The sequence below is a fragment of the Mesoplodon densirostris genome, chromosome 5, assembly GCF_025265405.1.
Source record: "Mesoplodon densirostris isolate mMesDen1 chromosome 5, mMesDen1 primary haplotype, whole genome shotgun sequence".
Taxonomy (NCBI): Eukaryota; Metazoa; Chordata; class Mammalia; order Artiodactyla; family Ziphiidae; genus Mesoplodon; species Mesoplodon densirostris.
The window spans coordinates 136,602,302-136,616,579 of NC_082665.1; the positions used below are offsets into that span (position 1 = coordinate 136,602,302).

The window sequence follows — 14,278 nt, forward strand, 5'->3', positions numbered from 1 at the left end:
CCATCGCCCACAGCTGAGAAAGCGTCTTTAGTGGCTGAATCTCCCGCTCACTGCATCTTACAAGGCCTTCCTGATACCTTGTACCTGGAGGAGAATTAGCCAGAAAGGCCCACAGGACTTCAGAACCAGTCTCCAGCCTAGACAGTGTCTCAGTTCCAACGTTCAGTACAGCACTCTAAAGAAGTAGATTTCCCTTCCATCTTGTCCCCTTCTGCCCCTCACCATACTTCTTGCTCAGGGCTTTCTCTTCCTTGGAGCAACTGCAAAGCCTCTAAGGATCACACCTGAATGCCTCAATTCCTCCTTCTCTAGCCCTGAAGGATGAAGGAAAAATAAAAGCTCAGTTCCCTGCAATATACCCGATTGAAAAGAGGCAGCTTCAGGAAAAGTATGGGAGAAAGGGACATGACCAGGATGCACCTGGGGAACGAGATGAGTCTGAGGTCTTTTAAAGCATCTGAAAAGAACAGAAATGCATCCATGTGGATAGACAGGCTAGGAGACCCAGACTCGGGGGAGTGGCAGTCTGAACCTTATTAAAACAGTCTGGACCTTTTTCAAAACAGAGGGATATTGGTAGGAAGGCTACACAAGAAGAGGGCACTGACATTCAAGTGGAATCCAAAAGCGATGGTGGTCATTTCTAGAATAATATTAATCACCAAGCTATCAGCTAGGAAAAAAATGTTTTGGTTTTGACACAGGTGAACAATAACAATAATTAGTCATGATGACTGAACAACATCTTGTGAATATTTCTTCCACTGGACAACAAGAACGCTCTCGAATTTTATAGAAAAATGTCACAAAATCCCTCTCAAATATTTTCAGGTGAGTTTAAATGGAAAGCTATTTTACATGTTAATTCTATAAAATTATTCCTAAGTTACCATCTCATAGATTTCTGTTTTTTTCAGAAAAGGTTGCTCTAGGTAGGGAAGGCTAACAGGGAAATAAGAAGTAAAACTGTTTTAAATTATGTTTATTTTATTTCTTATAAAGTCTGAAAATATGGTAAAGAAGTAGAATATAAAGGAGAGTAAGATGGAATGGTAAACTAGGAAATCTCAGAATCATCCTATTAGATATATTAGATGGGGTTTTATCTAGGGAAAACAGAGTTTTCTACGTTAATTTACTATAGATATCAACTGCCCAAAATACAAAAAATATTTTAGACACCTCATAATAAAAATATGTACGAGGATGAGATTTTATAGGTCAAAAAATTCAAGTTTCAAATTTGAGAAATTGCGAGACAGTGAAATATTAATATTATTCACAACTGAAGCCTAAAATTAAACAAAGTTATGAAAAAGTAAAGGAGGTTCTGTTGATAACATCTGAGCCGTTAGGATAGCTTACAAATAGGCTTATACTCAGCTTAGGAATGTTTCTTAGGGATATAATTCAGGAACTAGTAAATCTTCTATGAGACGCTAACGTGCCCAAGACCTCTCTCTACTTCCCGTACTCACATCAACTCTCGAGCTGGATTTCGTCTTGCGCTTCCTTCCCTTTGTCTTCTTCTCTTCATCTGTTGTGGTTTTTCCTTGATCTGACAGCTCAGCTGATTTCCTCTCCGGTTCCTGAGAGATGGGAGATGTAGGCTCTTCCTCTTCCTCCTCAGGGGGCAAGGGCAGCGGCTCGAGGTAGTAACTTCGGGGCTTGGGCATGGGGTGTGTGTGATACAGGAGGAGGTGATGCTGTTCCTCATACTTGATGACCTTCCGGTCCACTCGGACAGTCCCGAACCAGGCCCAGGACAGAGGAGCTGGGTTCTTCTGACCCTCAAACAAATCCCATGGGGACACCTTCTGCTTCGTGGAGACCTGGAGACCCTGTGGTGAAATAATGCGCTATGACCACATGCTCAGATCTTTGCCTGATTCGGAGGCTTGCTTAGGACATGGATTCAGAGAACATTCTGCCTCCTGGGGGCCTTAGAGAACTCTAGCACACGGCAGACGGGCTAAGTGATGAGTCCAGGCTGACACTAGATCACTGACAGCAGCAGCTACAATCCAGACCTTTAACTCCAGTTCTACGGTCTTTCATACCACACTGTTCGGGCTGTGACACCGGACAGTACAGTATATTTGACTGTAAATGGCATTTTTTTCCATTTAGTTTTTTTTTTTTTAGCAAAAAAAAAAAAAATTTCTAAAAAACACTGCAAAGTTGATCTTACTATACTGAACTGTAAACCTTTGGAATCTATTGTTTTTAAGATAAAATGAAACTTAGGAGTCAAGTTATAGTCAACCTCTAATTGGGTTGGACTTGATTCAATGCAGGCACCTTTCAGATACTTACTTGGGCAGTCTCTGAATAGTTAAGTAATATTATTACAGAATTAACTTGTACCAACAGGTACAAATAAAGACCTTCAATTCAAGCTTATCTCTACTGAGTGTAGAAGAAGAAATGTTATTCTGTTTCTGAAAATAAAAGTTTCTTATTTTTAACATTAATTGGCACTGTCCCTTGGTCCTTTCCCTGGCACACCAAACTGAAAAAATTTTTCTTCCCAGTGACCCTGAAAATAACTGCTCAAGTTACTTTGAATAACTTATGAATGCTCCTGTTCCAAAACTACACACACTCTTCCACGGTGGCTTCATCTAAAACCAAGGCTCACTTACCATCTGTATTTTGACTGTTTCCTAATATCTGTCTTGACGTTAGACCTCTTTCCTGGGTGCCAAGACCATGTATCCAAATGTGTCACCACTGGAGAGCCCACCAGCACTGCGAAGTCAACCTGCCCCTGACTCTAGCCTTGCCTCTCTCCACAACCGTGCGGGTACCAGCACTCAGGGCGCTCTGATTTACTGCAGCGCTGCATTTTGCCTACAAGTGAGAGTCTCTCATGCCTTTGCACAAACGCTTCCTTGTGCCTGTACCACACTCTGCCTTAACTCCTGGCTAACTCTTAATCTTCTAAAATGATTCAAGTGTCAATTTTCCTAAGGATCCTGTTCTGACTACCTACCCCACATCTGAATGTGTTGGCTACTTCTCAGCTTCCCCTAGCACTCCGTACCAGGACACACAAATCTCACCACACCGTAATCATCTACTTCCTCTTAAGGGTAGGAACTTTGTCTTTCATCCCTGTGATCTCAGAAATCTGTGGCTGCTCAATGTTCATTGAAAGAGTAACTGACCACTCTTCTCATATTTTAGAGAACCATATTTAATATCTTATATAAATCAAGTGTTCATTAAATACTGTTCAGTTGATAAGGAAATAAAGTGCCATCACTTTAAAAAAATTTGTTTACTCAAAACAGCTTACTACATGAAGACTTTTACCAATAAAAACTTTCTCATCTATTAAACGTATTCTGTTTCCAATTCTGCAGTAAAATCAAACCCGATCTTGGCTTTTTTTTTTTTTTTTTTTTTTACATTAAGGTTTTACTTACTTTTCCCTTGGTGGGCTTCAGAAATTCACTTAAATTCAGGAACAGTTTTAAATGAAGATCTTCAAAGATCATTATCTGTATGATAATGCCAATAACCGTTGCATTTAAATGACAAGGATATGTTTTAAAAAATCAAGAAACAATAAAGTTAAGATGTTTTACATGCCCTATAGGAAGACAAGAAAATGCATTTTGTCTTTGTAAGTTCATGCATTTTTATATATAAGAAACAAACATTTACTCTTGCCTGTTTTTTGTCTATAGAGTCGAATCCAGCAATTTTGTTTCCTTTTGTGTCAATCAAGGAGCCCATAGGTTCACAAGTGATGACATCACATGTCTGTTTTGGCAAAGGTAGCAACTGTCGAACTTTGTCAATACTTTCTGACCGCTTGTCTCCTAGCTCTTTCTAAAAAAAAAAGGGAGAGAGAAGTAAGACAGAAATTACAATAAAGGCAAAAGTTAACAAGAAGGAAGTTCCATTTCCTTTTTTATAGCTGGAATGTTCTTTAACCTTGAAGACGGTCTATGGGGCAGCTTTCACTGAGAGTGGTGAGTATGTTTCATTTCTTCTATTTAAGTAGAAAATAGAACACATATAAAGATACCCTTGTTACACAACAAACATCAGAGTGCTGAAATGACAAAAATCCAGAGTAGTATTTGCAACCAGAAGGCAGGAGCTGCAGCACGGAACACATTCCCCAGTCCAGGGTCAGACCTCAAGGTAACCATTGGTTATTTTATTAGTAAGGTCATCGGGTATGTTAATTTTTTTTCCTGCATTGTTTGTTTACAGTTTATTTCAAAGACTGTGTTAGTGGCTGGTCAAATGAATCGAATTTAGAAATATCAATGCAAATGTTTATTTTTCAACTGCATGTTGCCAGTCGAAGGCCAAATTATCCTAAATCTAATGTCGGCATTTTGGTTATACATTTGATAAGGGATTTCTAAAGTTCCTTAAGAAATTAAATGTTTTATGAATATAATTATTTTAAGAAAAATCTCCAAGTTATATATACTTACAACTTTTGGGTACTGGGAAGCTGAGGTAAAGCAAATAGCAAAGTAATCACATTACATTAAGTTGAATGCAATAAATAATATCTAATTTAAGGAGTAATAAGATAAGATTCACTAAATAACAAATCCATAAACAATGAGAACTCACAATATAAGCAGGTCACAAACTTACTTTCAGTTTCTTTACTAAGTTCATGTATGCACGTTTGTTCTCTTCAGATCCCCCTGGGGATGCGTTTGATAGGTCAGAGGCCAATGTTCCATTGATTAAAACACCCAGCATGTCAAGAACTGTCGTGAATAATTCACTAGGAGGAGAAAGAAAGCATTTGCACCTTAAAGCAAAACCAAGACACTCTTAACTCACTGAGCATTTTTATTTAAGGCACAGAATTATTAGCGGTACCTAAGAATATACGATGTGGAAGAATTTGTAGTCAGTATATCAAAGGCTTCACTACACACGCATGCAGCAGAATCAGTGTGAAATGAATAAGAACATACTTGTTAGTGTGCATGTCGACGGTTCCAGAAGTAATGATCTGAAGGAGAAGAAGGGCCCAATCTGTCGTCCACTGGGTGCTTCTCTGCACTGTGTCAAACATTCCTCCCACCTTGCACATAAAAAATACAATGAAAAATATGCACGGTGTTACAGAGAAAATACCACCCTCACCACTTTATGCAACCAAATTGTGATTGGTTTAAAAAATTTTTTAAAAAGGTGCTCTAGTTTATGGATTATCCTGTCTTCTCTCTCACCTAGCTATATATTTGCCACTCTTTTTGGTTCCATTAGAACAGCAACTGGTCATTCCAAAAAAAAAAAAAAAAAGGGGGTACTCTAGTGTAGACATGTCATCAACATGAATTACATACTAGTATAATTAGCTTTCTTTTGTTCCTAAATTTCGTGATATCCAGTTTCATGATGTAATTTTCATCTAATTAAAGCTGAGTAGATCAAAACCGCTGTGACTCAATAATCTACAACTTTGTGTTGTCAGTTACTATTGAATCTAAGCCTGTTGTCGTAATAACACTTGGAAATACCCAGTAACAGAGGAGTGAAGATGAGCGGGAGGCTTGGCCCCCAGGACTGCTTGTTCACGTGTGGGAATTAATATCAAATATCAGGCAAGCCATCTTCCAGAGTAGCTTTTATCTGGGCTGTACACTGAGAAAAGGAAAAGTCAAAGGAATGTGCAGTGGGCAAGGAATTTGAAATTTCTATAAAACCTCCCTGTGGGATTTGTCCTTATGACCAATTTAATGGAAAGTTGGATAAAATTTTGCCTTAAAGGACATTTTAATACAGTTTTTAAGTAAGTATGGTAAAAGCTAACACATCTCCAATGAGCAGGTCTCTAAGACCTACTCTTGGCACAAATGGAAAACAGAGAGAGATTCACTGGGGGTGAGGTGCAGAAGGCAAGCCAATGCCTAAAATATCTACTGCTGTCCAGAAGCCAGACCAGACAGGAAGGACAGTGGCCAGGAAAACAGAAGGTTTGAGGCACAAGGAAGTAGTAGAGAGAGCAAACAGCGGGCCTCACCTGGTAATGGAAACTGTGACCTTAGCAGGAGTGGAGAGCTGGGGTTATGTTCACATTTAGATAAGTGTAATGAAGGGATAACGCTAGAGGCGTCTCTTACCAAATTGAGGCGGAGCTGCAATGCCTCGTGCATCATCTGTCGTGCTTTTATGTCATCTTGGTACCGTTCTTCTCTCCAATTACTTAAAATCTAAATCAGAAAATGAATGAAAACAACCCCCAAAACTTGTTTTCCCTGTTAAGTTGGATGTTTCTCATATGTAAAGTTAAATTGAGCTTTTTTACTGACAGTCAAAAATGACTTCTTAGTTTAATAAATTAAAAACCCAGAGGAAAATAAAATTTTGCTTTCCTCCCCTTCCTCCACGCAGACAGAAATCTGGCTATTTCTTTGCTTGGTATCTAATTACATACCCTGTTAAGAAAAATCTTATCTAATTACATATCCTGTTACTAAGTCTTAGAAAATGCTGTAGAGGGTCATCAAGTTAAGCATTAACAAAAATAAAGATTATTTTAAAAATGCATCATTAAACTGGTCTTATAAAGATAAGTATAAAGATAAAGACAGATAGAATTACATTTTATATCAGTCTTGTCCTATATTTCTAGGGACATGCTGTGAACCCTAGCAGAAGTATTATTCTGATGTTTCATTGAAGGCTTTCTAGTTTATAAACTTGTCTTCCTTGATAAAGATATTGTAACCTATTTTGAAAAATATGACATCTTGGACATCAGTGGCATATCAATTTATTAAGTAACTGCTTCCTCACTGATTCAGACAAATGTTGGGAAGGGAAGGGTTGCTTAGCGAAGGCAAACCACAAGTGGGGAACACCCAGAATCAGATGATATAAGCAAAAAAAACCAAACAAACAAACCCATACTGCTATGCTCTGAAATACAGCACCTAATGAGAATCATCTCAAAAGAGCTGAAATGAGTCATATGCAGAAGTAACTGAGCCCAAGAGATCACCTGTAAGTACACTTCATGGTAAAAGGAGAGCACTTCCCAAATATCATCAAAAGATACGGATGAACCTCCCCCAAGGCAGGTGAAGCGTACAAGGCTGTTAACAAGACACACAAGCTGTCAAGGGGCTGACATTCTGATAGCAGGACAAATAAAAATAAGTGGAACAAGTGGTATGAACCAGGGCAAGGGGATAGAGCATGACTGTGGTCCTACTTTTAGAGAGTGATTGGGGGGGGGGGCAGGGGAGGTGGGGGGAAGGACTAAGGAGGTGACATCTGAGCAGAGACCTGAGGAAGTGAGGGACTGGCCATGCTAATAACTTCCAGGGAAGGGGAGAAAACACGCAACGGCTCTGCAATAAGAATTTGCTTGGTAAGTTCAAGGAACAGTAACGTGGTCTCTGCGTACAGAATGGAGTGAGCAAGGCCATGACGGGCAGGAAACAAGGTAGAGGTGGGAGCCAGTGCCCAATCCTGGAGGGCCATATAAGCCTAGACCGGGAAGTTTTATTCTAGGTATAGTAAGAAACACTGCAGCATTTTGGGCACTGGAAAAAATATGTGGTTTACACTTAAAAAGGATCACTCTGGCTGCTGTCTAGAGAATAAGTCTCACATATCCAAAAGGTAGTGGGTGACAAGAGGACCAAATGAGTTAAGTGTCTTGTTCATGTTCATCCAGTACCGTGCAAGAAGACACGGTGTTACAGAATCACAGCCCCACGGGAGGCCTCCATTAGATGCTACCGCAGGACAAAACATCCCATAGAACCAAATCTACCCACTGTGCTCCATTCTATACTTTCTAATTCCACTTGGATCACTCAGTTTCCTTGCAGTCCACAGGATATAAGTGCTCTGAATAGTGACCAGGAGAACTGGGACTGGTGGAAAGGCAAAGTCCAAAGTCTTTGTAAATGAACCAAAATGCCTTCTGATTTATAAATGAGTATCTTGTGCACTTGACCAGCATCAGTCTGGCTCTTGCAGTAAAATTGAGTTTCTGAACCTACATAGCTCAAGCTGAGACCCTGCCTGCTACATGCAAGCCCAGCAGAGGAACTGGAGAGAGGACCCTTTGTCATACTGCAATGTCCCCTGCAACAGAGATTGCTCCAGGACCTCTCCCGTGAGGCAGGGTCAGGAGAGGAGCAGATATGACAAAATTATGGGCAATCTGCAAAATGTGACTTTTACAGTCTACAGACATTCACCCAACACATAATTAATATCATACTATTGTTAATCTCATGGTGACTAGAATGCCAGGTAGGAGAACGGGGCATGGATGGTGTTTTCCTGCTTCTAATCAAAACATGTTGTGCCCTTATTTTAAGGGTAGTATTTGAGTTTAAGCTCAGTATTTGAAAGGAAAACAAATGAATGCCATTAGGAAAATAGCTGCCTGGCTCAATATTCTACTGTACTTTACCTGGTTAACCTGATTCTGCAGAGATGTTAGGAGGCCTTCTCGTTGTTCATCTTGTCCCTTAAGGCAGGTGAGGACCAGTGAGAGGAATGGTTGTTGACTCAAAAGAGACATACTACAAAGGAAGTAATAATAGCAGATCTAGTTAGAAAGAAAGGATTAGTTCACGTGCAACACTGATGTCTTGCCCTCGGGTTATTGGCTCTTATCTATTTTACTGTTACAAAAGGGAGGGGAGTAGTAAATAGCCAGGACTACTTGAAAAGTTAAATCATATCTCTAACTAATATGGTTAAAAGTCACTGTAATACTTCTAAATAAGTTAATATGTTCTCTTGCCCTCGAAGGAATTCGCAAACTAGCATAAATTCGTACTGCATACGAGTGTGTCGGGGGGGTGCAGGGAGAAGAGAATGTGTAGTTTCCATCAGTAAACTGAATTTAAAGGTACACATCAGGAGGAATATCACTTTATACACAGAATAAGATGAAAAACATTTAAACTTCTCCTACACAGTATTCGTATTTTAGGGTCCAGGAAATAGGCCTATACAATTGTTCTGCTTGCTTTGTTTTTCAGCACATTTCTCAAGACCAAAGAGCTGGGTATGGGTACAGCTAATAAGTAAGGCGCGCACTGAGGTCTGAGCACTCCAACACCAGAAGGCTTGCTAGTGAGCGAGTGCACACCCCTGCCACATCGCACAGGCTTGACTTGTAAAGTGGTTTTAAGACATCTGATAAAAAATCCATTTTCAATTGTCATTTTGGTAGTATTTCTTCCATGACCAGGAACAACTGACAAAGCATACTGACAAACTGACTTTGCCACACCGGAAAGGAAAAGTTTCTTAAAATGAGATCGAGGTCAAAATATTTCCATCTGCTTCATCTTACACTGGCAGAACTGACAGAGACTCACTTGGGAAGAGCCATCTTCAAGCTCTGACACACCATCTCTGCTCCCTGTGGGAACTGTGGCAATGTACATGCCATCACCCATTAGCAAATCGACTGTGAGAATTAAAACTGAGTCATCTGGTTGATTAATAAATACTGGCAAAGATGACAAAACCACCAAACAGCATACACGCAAAGCTAGGTCAACACCAAAAGGTACCAGTACTTCAGTTAAGAAAGGAGAGCGCAGACTCAGAGGCCAGACCACCTGGGTTTCAACCCCAGCTTTGCACCTCCTTAGCTGTGTGTCTTTGAGAAACTTACTTAACCTTTCAGTGCCTCTGTTTCTTCATCTTTTAAAAAGGATACAATGAGAGCACCTATCACATATGATTGCTGTGAGATTTCCACGTATGTGTATAACGAGTTTTATACAGAGGTTGGCATTTCATAAGGGCTCAGTAAACTAAAAAATGTTACTGATTAGGGGGCAAGAAACCTGTATGTTCAGAATTTTTGTTTTTCAATGTTAGGAATTTCCTTTTACTTCCGGGGCACTAAATTCATCATGGTTTCACATTAGAGTGTGCTTATGGTCTTTCTCAGTAACATGGTCAGTTATCCAATAACATTACTTGAAACCTTTTCTAGGGCATAAAATTTAAAAAAACATTCAACTTGGAGGCTTATAAGTTAATATCTAGACTAGAACAAGAGTCCTAAATGTTAAAAAGATTAGTAACTATTTCAGGGTCCAGCATGACAGAATCATAAATTATTCTATGAAACTGAAGCATAAGTACCTAAATAACAAGAAAAACAACAACAACAAAAGAACTGTTGAATACAGGGACCAAGTGGATATCCAGATTTGATTCAGCAGGTCTGAAGTCAGTATTTTTAATAGTGTAGCAGTGATTAGGGTACACAGGCAGAATTGAGAACTAGTGTACTAAATATTATAACCTGGGATCTTTTTTTTTTTTGCGGTACGCGGGCTTCTCACTGCTGTGGCCTCTCCCGTTGCGGAGCACAGGCTCTGGACGTGCAGGCTCAGCGGCCATGGTTCACGGGCCCAGCCACTCCGCGGCATGTGGGATCTTCCTGGACCAGGGCATGAACCCGTGTCCCCTGCATCGGCAGGCGGACTCCCAACCACTGCGCCACCAGGGAAGCCCAATCTGGGATATCTGAGGCACAGAGATTTGCCTAACAGAATATTCTCAGTTCCATATAAAGATGAAATTTCAATGGACCCTGAGTACAATGAGCCTGTGCATCTGTAGAATATTGGATTTTCTCGACTGTTCTTTAAATTCTCACATAGAAACACATCTTCCAGACGTACCTTTTCTGTTTTTGTCTGTCTCTTTCCTTTTTGGAAGAAGAACCCAAGTGCTGTCCCTTCTCCAGCTCCTCCCCAGCAGCTTTCAACACTCTTCCCTGCACAGAAGTCGGCAGCCTAGCAATTAGGGGGGCTACCAGCCACACGCCCCTGCGTTCAGAGGAACTAAAATCAGAAAAAGATGTTATACCCAAGGAGGCATCCTTTTTCTCTGTTCTCACGGTTCTAAGAGAAACTCCAGAGCATAACTTCTATGCACAAGACACAGATTATTCTAACATTCCCCCTTTTACTCCTATACTATCTTTCCTCTTGCCAGATACCAGATATTTGCACACACTTTTCAGTCATGCTTATGGAAAGCAATAAAAGGTGGGGTTCTGAGAGGATACTATAACTAAACTTTTTTTGAAATCTAGAAAAGTGTTTTTCTATGATTCTGGCTCTCTGAGCAGTAACAGTCCTTTTGTCTAACAAGCGATATACTTTTCTGTCATGATTAAAATATGAAATGTTCTGATTATGTTTAAGCATGTAAATAACCAATTTTTAAAGGTTCAAAATTCACTAGTTATACTTTACACTTAAATGATGAAATACAGGTCTATCTGCCTTTTGTGATTATCATTTGAGCAAAACTGCCAATTAATAAAGATGGCAGAAAGAGTGTTTTTTAGGAATACACATGTTAGGAATACCATGAAATAGAGCAGCCTCAGGGCACACTAGAGAAATTCTTCTGTCCTGAATGTCATCTGTGGTTCCAAGGAGTCGGGGCCTGCTCAACCTAATATTTAGAACACTAAGATATCACCCACCCCAGCAGCATGGCCCTTTAACATATTAAATAATGATAATGTCCACTTACAAGTCATTATTTTCTTCACAATCCTGCAGCTCTATGAAAAAAATAACTGCATTATGAGAATAAAATGTACGGTTACATGTGAAAAATTAATGATAGCCTCATAAAACTACAGAAAAAAATACCTTAGAAATGTCTTTATTCCATTCTGTCTTGTGCTACTCGTATCGGTACTTCCAATCCCGTTTGGATTGAAGAGGCCCATGCCCGAATTAGAAGAGTTATTGTTCAGGTCGGCCGACTGCTGGAATACCTCTATTGTTGCCTTGGCAATATTGTCCAGTAGGTTGTTCATTTCAGCCACTGAACCAGAGCCCTGGAGTTAGACGCAAGAAAACCAGCACACGTGTGTTTTACTTTATCCTCAAACACCAACGTGGTTTTGCTTTTCATAAGATTTCATACACATACACGCTTTCAATATATACTCACAGGGTCCTTCAAGCACTGTTTGATCATTAACTGAAGTTCCAGCCAGGACTGCCTCAGTGTCCACTGCTCAAGATTCTGGGGAAAATGGAGTTAACACGTTCAGAATGTTGAACATGTTTTAAAATATAATAATTCCTCGCACTATTCTCTTTCTCAAGAAACAGAGGAATGATCACACACAATAAAGGGATTTATATGACTCAAAAGGCTTCCAAGTCTATTACATATGCTCATGATAGACACAAAGAAATAAAGAGGAACATTAAAATAATGTGCCTTACTCAGCTAGGCACTGTGAGTGAATAAGGCAAACATGTCTTCTCCCAAAATCTATCTAACCAACCACATAAGAAAATGGTTTCGATGTTTTTTTAAATCATATACTTAAGACAGTCCCTCTACAAAGCTTATTTCTCATGTAAACACAGTACTGACTTAACATATCAATATTTATATAATGGTTATACACAATTTGCAGTATCTGTACTACCCAGCAATAAAGTGTGGCAATTACACAAAACAGAAAATTGGGGGAATAAAAATCCCCATTTTTCAAATCCCCAAAATTAACTGAAGTTAAGAATTACTTAGCAATGACAAAAAAAAAAAAAAAGAGGCGCAGTAACTCTTGCTATAAACACAAAGAATGTGTCAAATGACAAAAACACAGTCTTTACATTATTACCGCTCACCTGAAGAATGCGTTTAATGTGCTGTCTTTGAAGGTTGTCCCCCTCCGTACATTCTTTAATGCCATGAGGATAACAGATCAGCTGCAATAATTTCTGTGCTTGCATATTTGAGAGCACAGGGTCCAAAATAAGTTCTTTGTCTGTGCATAATCTTTCAGGTTCTTTTAAGCAATGTTCTCCTACCCATTCCTAAAAATAATGCGGCAGTTATATTGACAGGCAGAGACTTTCAATATGTATACGTAATATGTACTAAACTCATGGTGCACAATAGAAAGCGGACAGGAATCTTCCAATTTTAAAAATATTAGATGGAAAAGTGGGAGGGAAAAGGCTTACAAGCAAATTTTCTAGTATTTTGACTTCTTAAAAATACAAAGTAGAATCTTGGTTATAGAAAATTTTTAAAAAGGAATGCAAAAAAAGAAATATGAAAAAATAAAGCAGGGGCAGAAAAAGCTAAATAAAGAAAATACTGGTATGTGTTTCCAGTCGGAGAATAAGGCCTTGCTCTAAGTAATGTTTTGTAATCATTTTTTTAACTTGCTATATAACAATAGTGATTCTATATTATAATATGTATTCTTCATGTTTATGGAATGCACTATAATATATTCCACTGAATAGATAGGACATAGTATAACATTTAGAAAATTGTCTTCCTTTTTTGATATCATTATGAATAATGTTACCATTGTAAATAAATATTTGTGCACATCTATTCTCTGTACAATTATTTTCTTAGGATAATTTCATAGAAGTGCAATTGCTGGGTCAAGGAGGATAGCAAAAATTTAAGGCTATTGATGCATATGGCTAATTGACCTCTGGGGAGTTTCCACCAAATTAAACTTCTTCTAAACAGCTTTTCTTCATCATTTTTTCAAAGGCAAATTCTTGTACTAAATGGGGTAAGAAATCATCAGAAGTACTACAGCCAAATTTGAACCCAGATATGTTTCTGATGAAACTTGTTTCTTAACCACTTCATCAGTGGCTCAATGCTGGCTGTCCATTAAAATCACCTGGGGAGTTTGTTAAACTTCCAAACCCAGGCCCCATATCAGAGCAATTAAATCAATCTCAGGTAATGCTACCCAGACATCAGCAATATTTTAAGCATCAAAAATTTTTTAAACTCTCCAGGTGACTCCAATGTGTACCCACAGTTAGAAACCAATGCACAGCTCAGTACACTCTCAACATCTATATGACTAATAGCTAACTTTTACCATGGTTACAGTATACCTTAAGAAAAACATGACCCTGTCAACATTATATCTATAGCAAAGTGAAAAAGAGTATATATGGTAGGCCTTTTTATAGAAGGAAGGAGAATTTAATAAAAAATGGAAAGAAAAACCAGAAATAATGAAATAGATCACCTAGGGCAGGGAGGAACCCAGGATAGAAAAGATGAGGGAGGGAGATGTACATCTCTCTGAATATACACTATTGCTCCTTGACCTTTGGAAGTATGTTACTCTAAAGACAGAGCTAGGGTAGAAAAAGAAATCTAAACTGAACACAAACAAAACCAAGTAAAATCAACTCTATTTCAAGTGAATAACATATCCACACTGGAGGAGAAAGGTCAAATAACTTTTTAACATAATACTGTA

General features: G+C 38.9%; 1 protein-coding gene across 2 annotated transcripts in view; it reads right to left on the reverse strand.

The window, feature by feature from the left end:
* Window positions 1-14,278, reverse strand: part of MED12L (mediator complex subunit 12L) — a 318,889-nt gene that overhangs the window by 35,180 nt on the left and 269,431 nt on the right. For both annotated transcript variants that reach the window (XM_060100193.1, XM_060100192.1), the window contains 10 exons: window positions 12,657-12,845; window positions 11,965-12,039; window positions 11,658-11,848; window positions 10,671-10,832; window positions 8,426-8,537; window positions 6,114-6,203; window positions 4,962-5,071; window positions 4,630-4,765; window positions 3,679-3,840; window positions 1,479-1,841 (listed from right to left, as the gene is read on the reverse strand). In XM_060100193.1, the coding sequence (XP_059956176.1) occupies window positions 1,479-1,841; window positions 3,679-3,840; window positions 4,630-4,765; window positions 4,962-5,071; window positions 6,114-6,203; window positions 8,426-8,537; window positions 10,671-10,832; window positions 11,658-11,848; window positions 11,965-12,039; window positions 12,657-12,845 (1,590 nt within the window). The remainder of the gene's footprint in view (window positions 1-1,478; window positions 1,842-3,678; window positions 3,841-4,629; window positions 4,766-4,961; window positions 5,072-6,113; window positions 6,204-8,425; window positions 8,538-10,670; window positions 10,833-11,657; window positions 11,849-11,964; window positions 12,040-12,656; window positions 12,846-14,278) is intronic.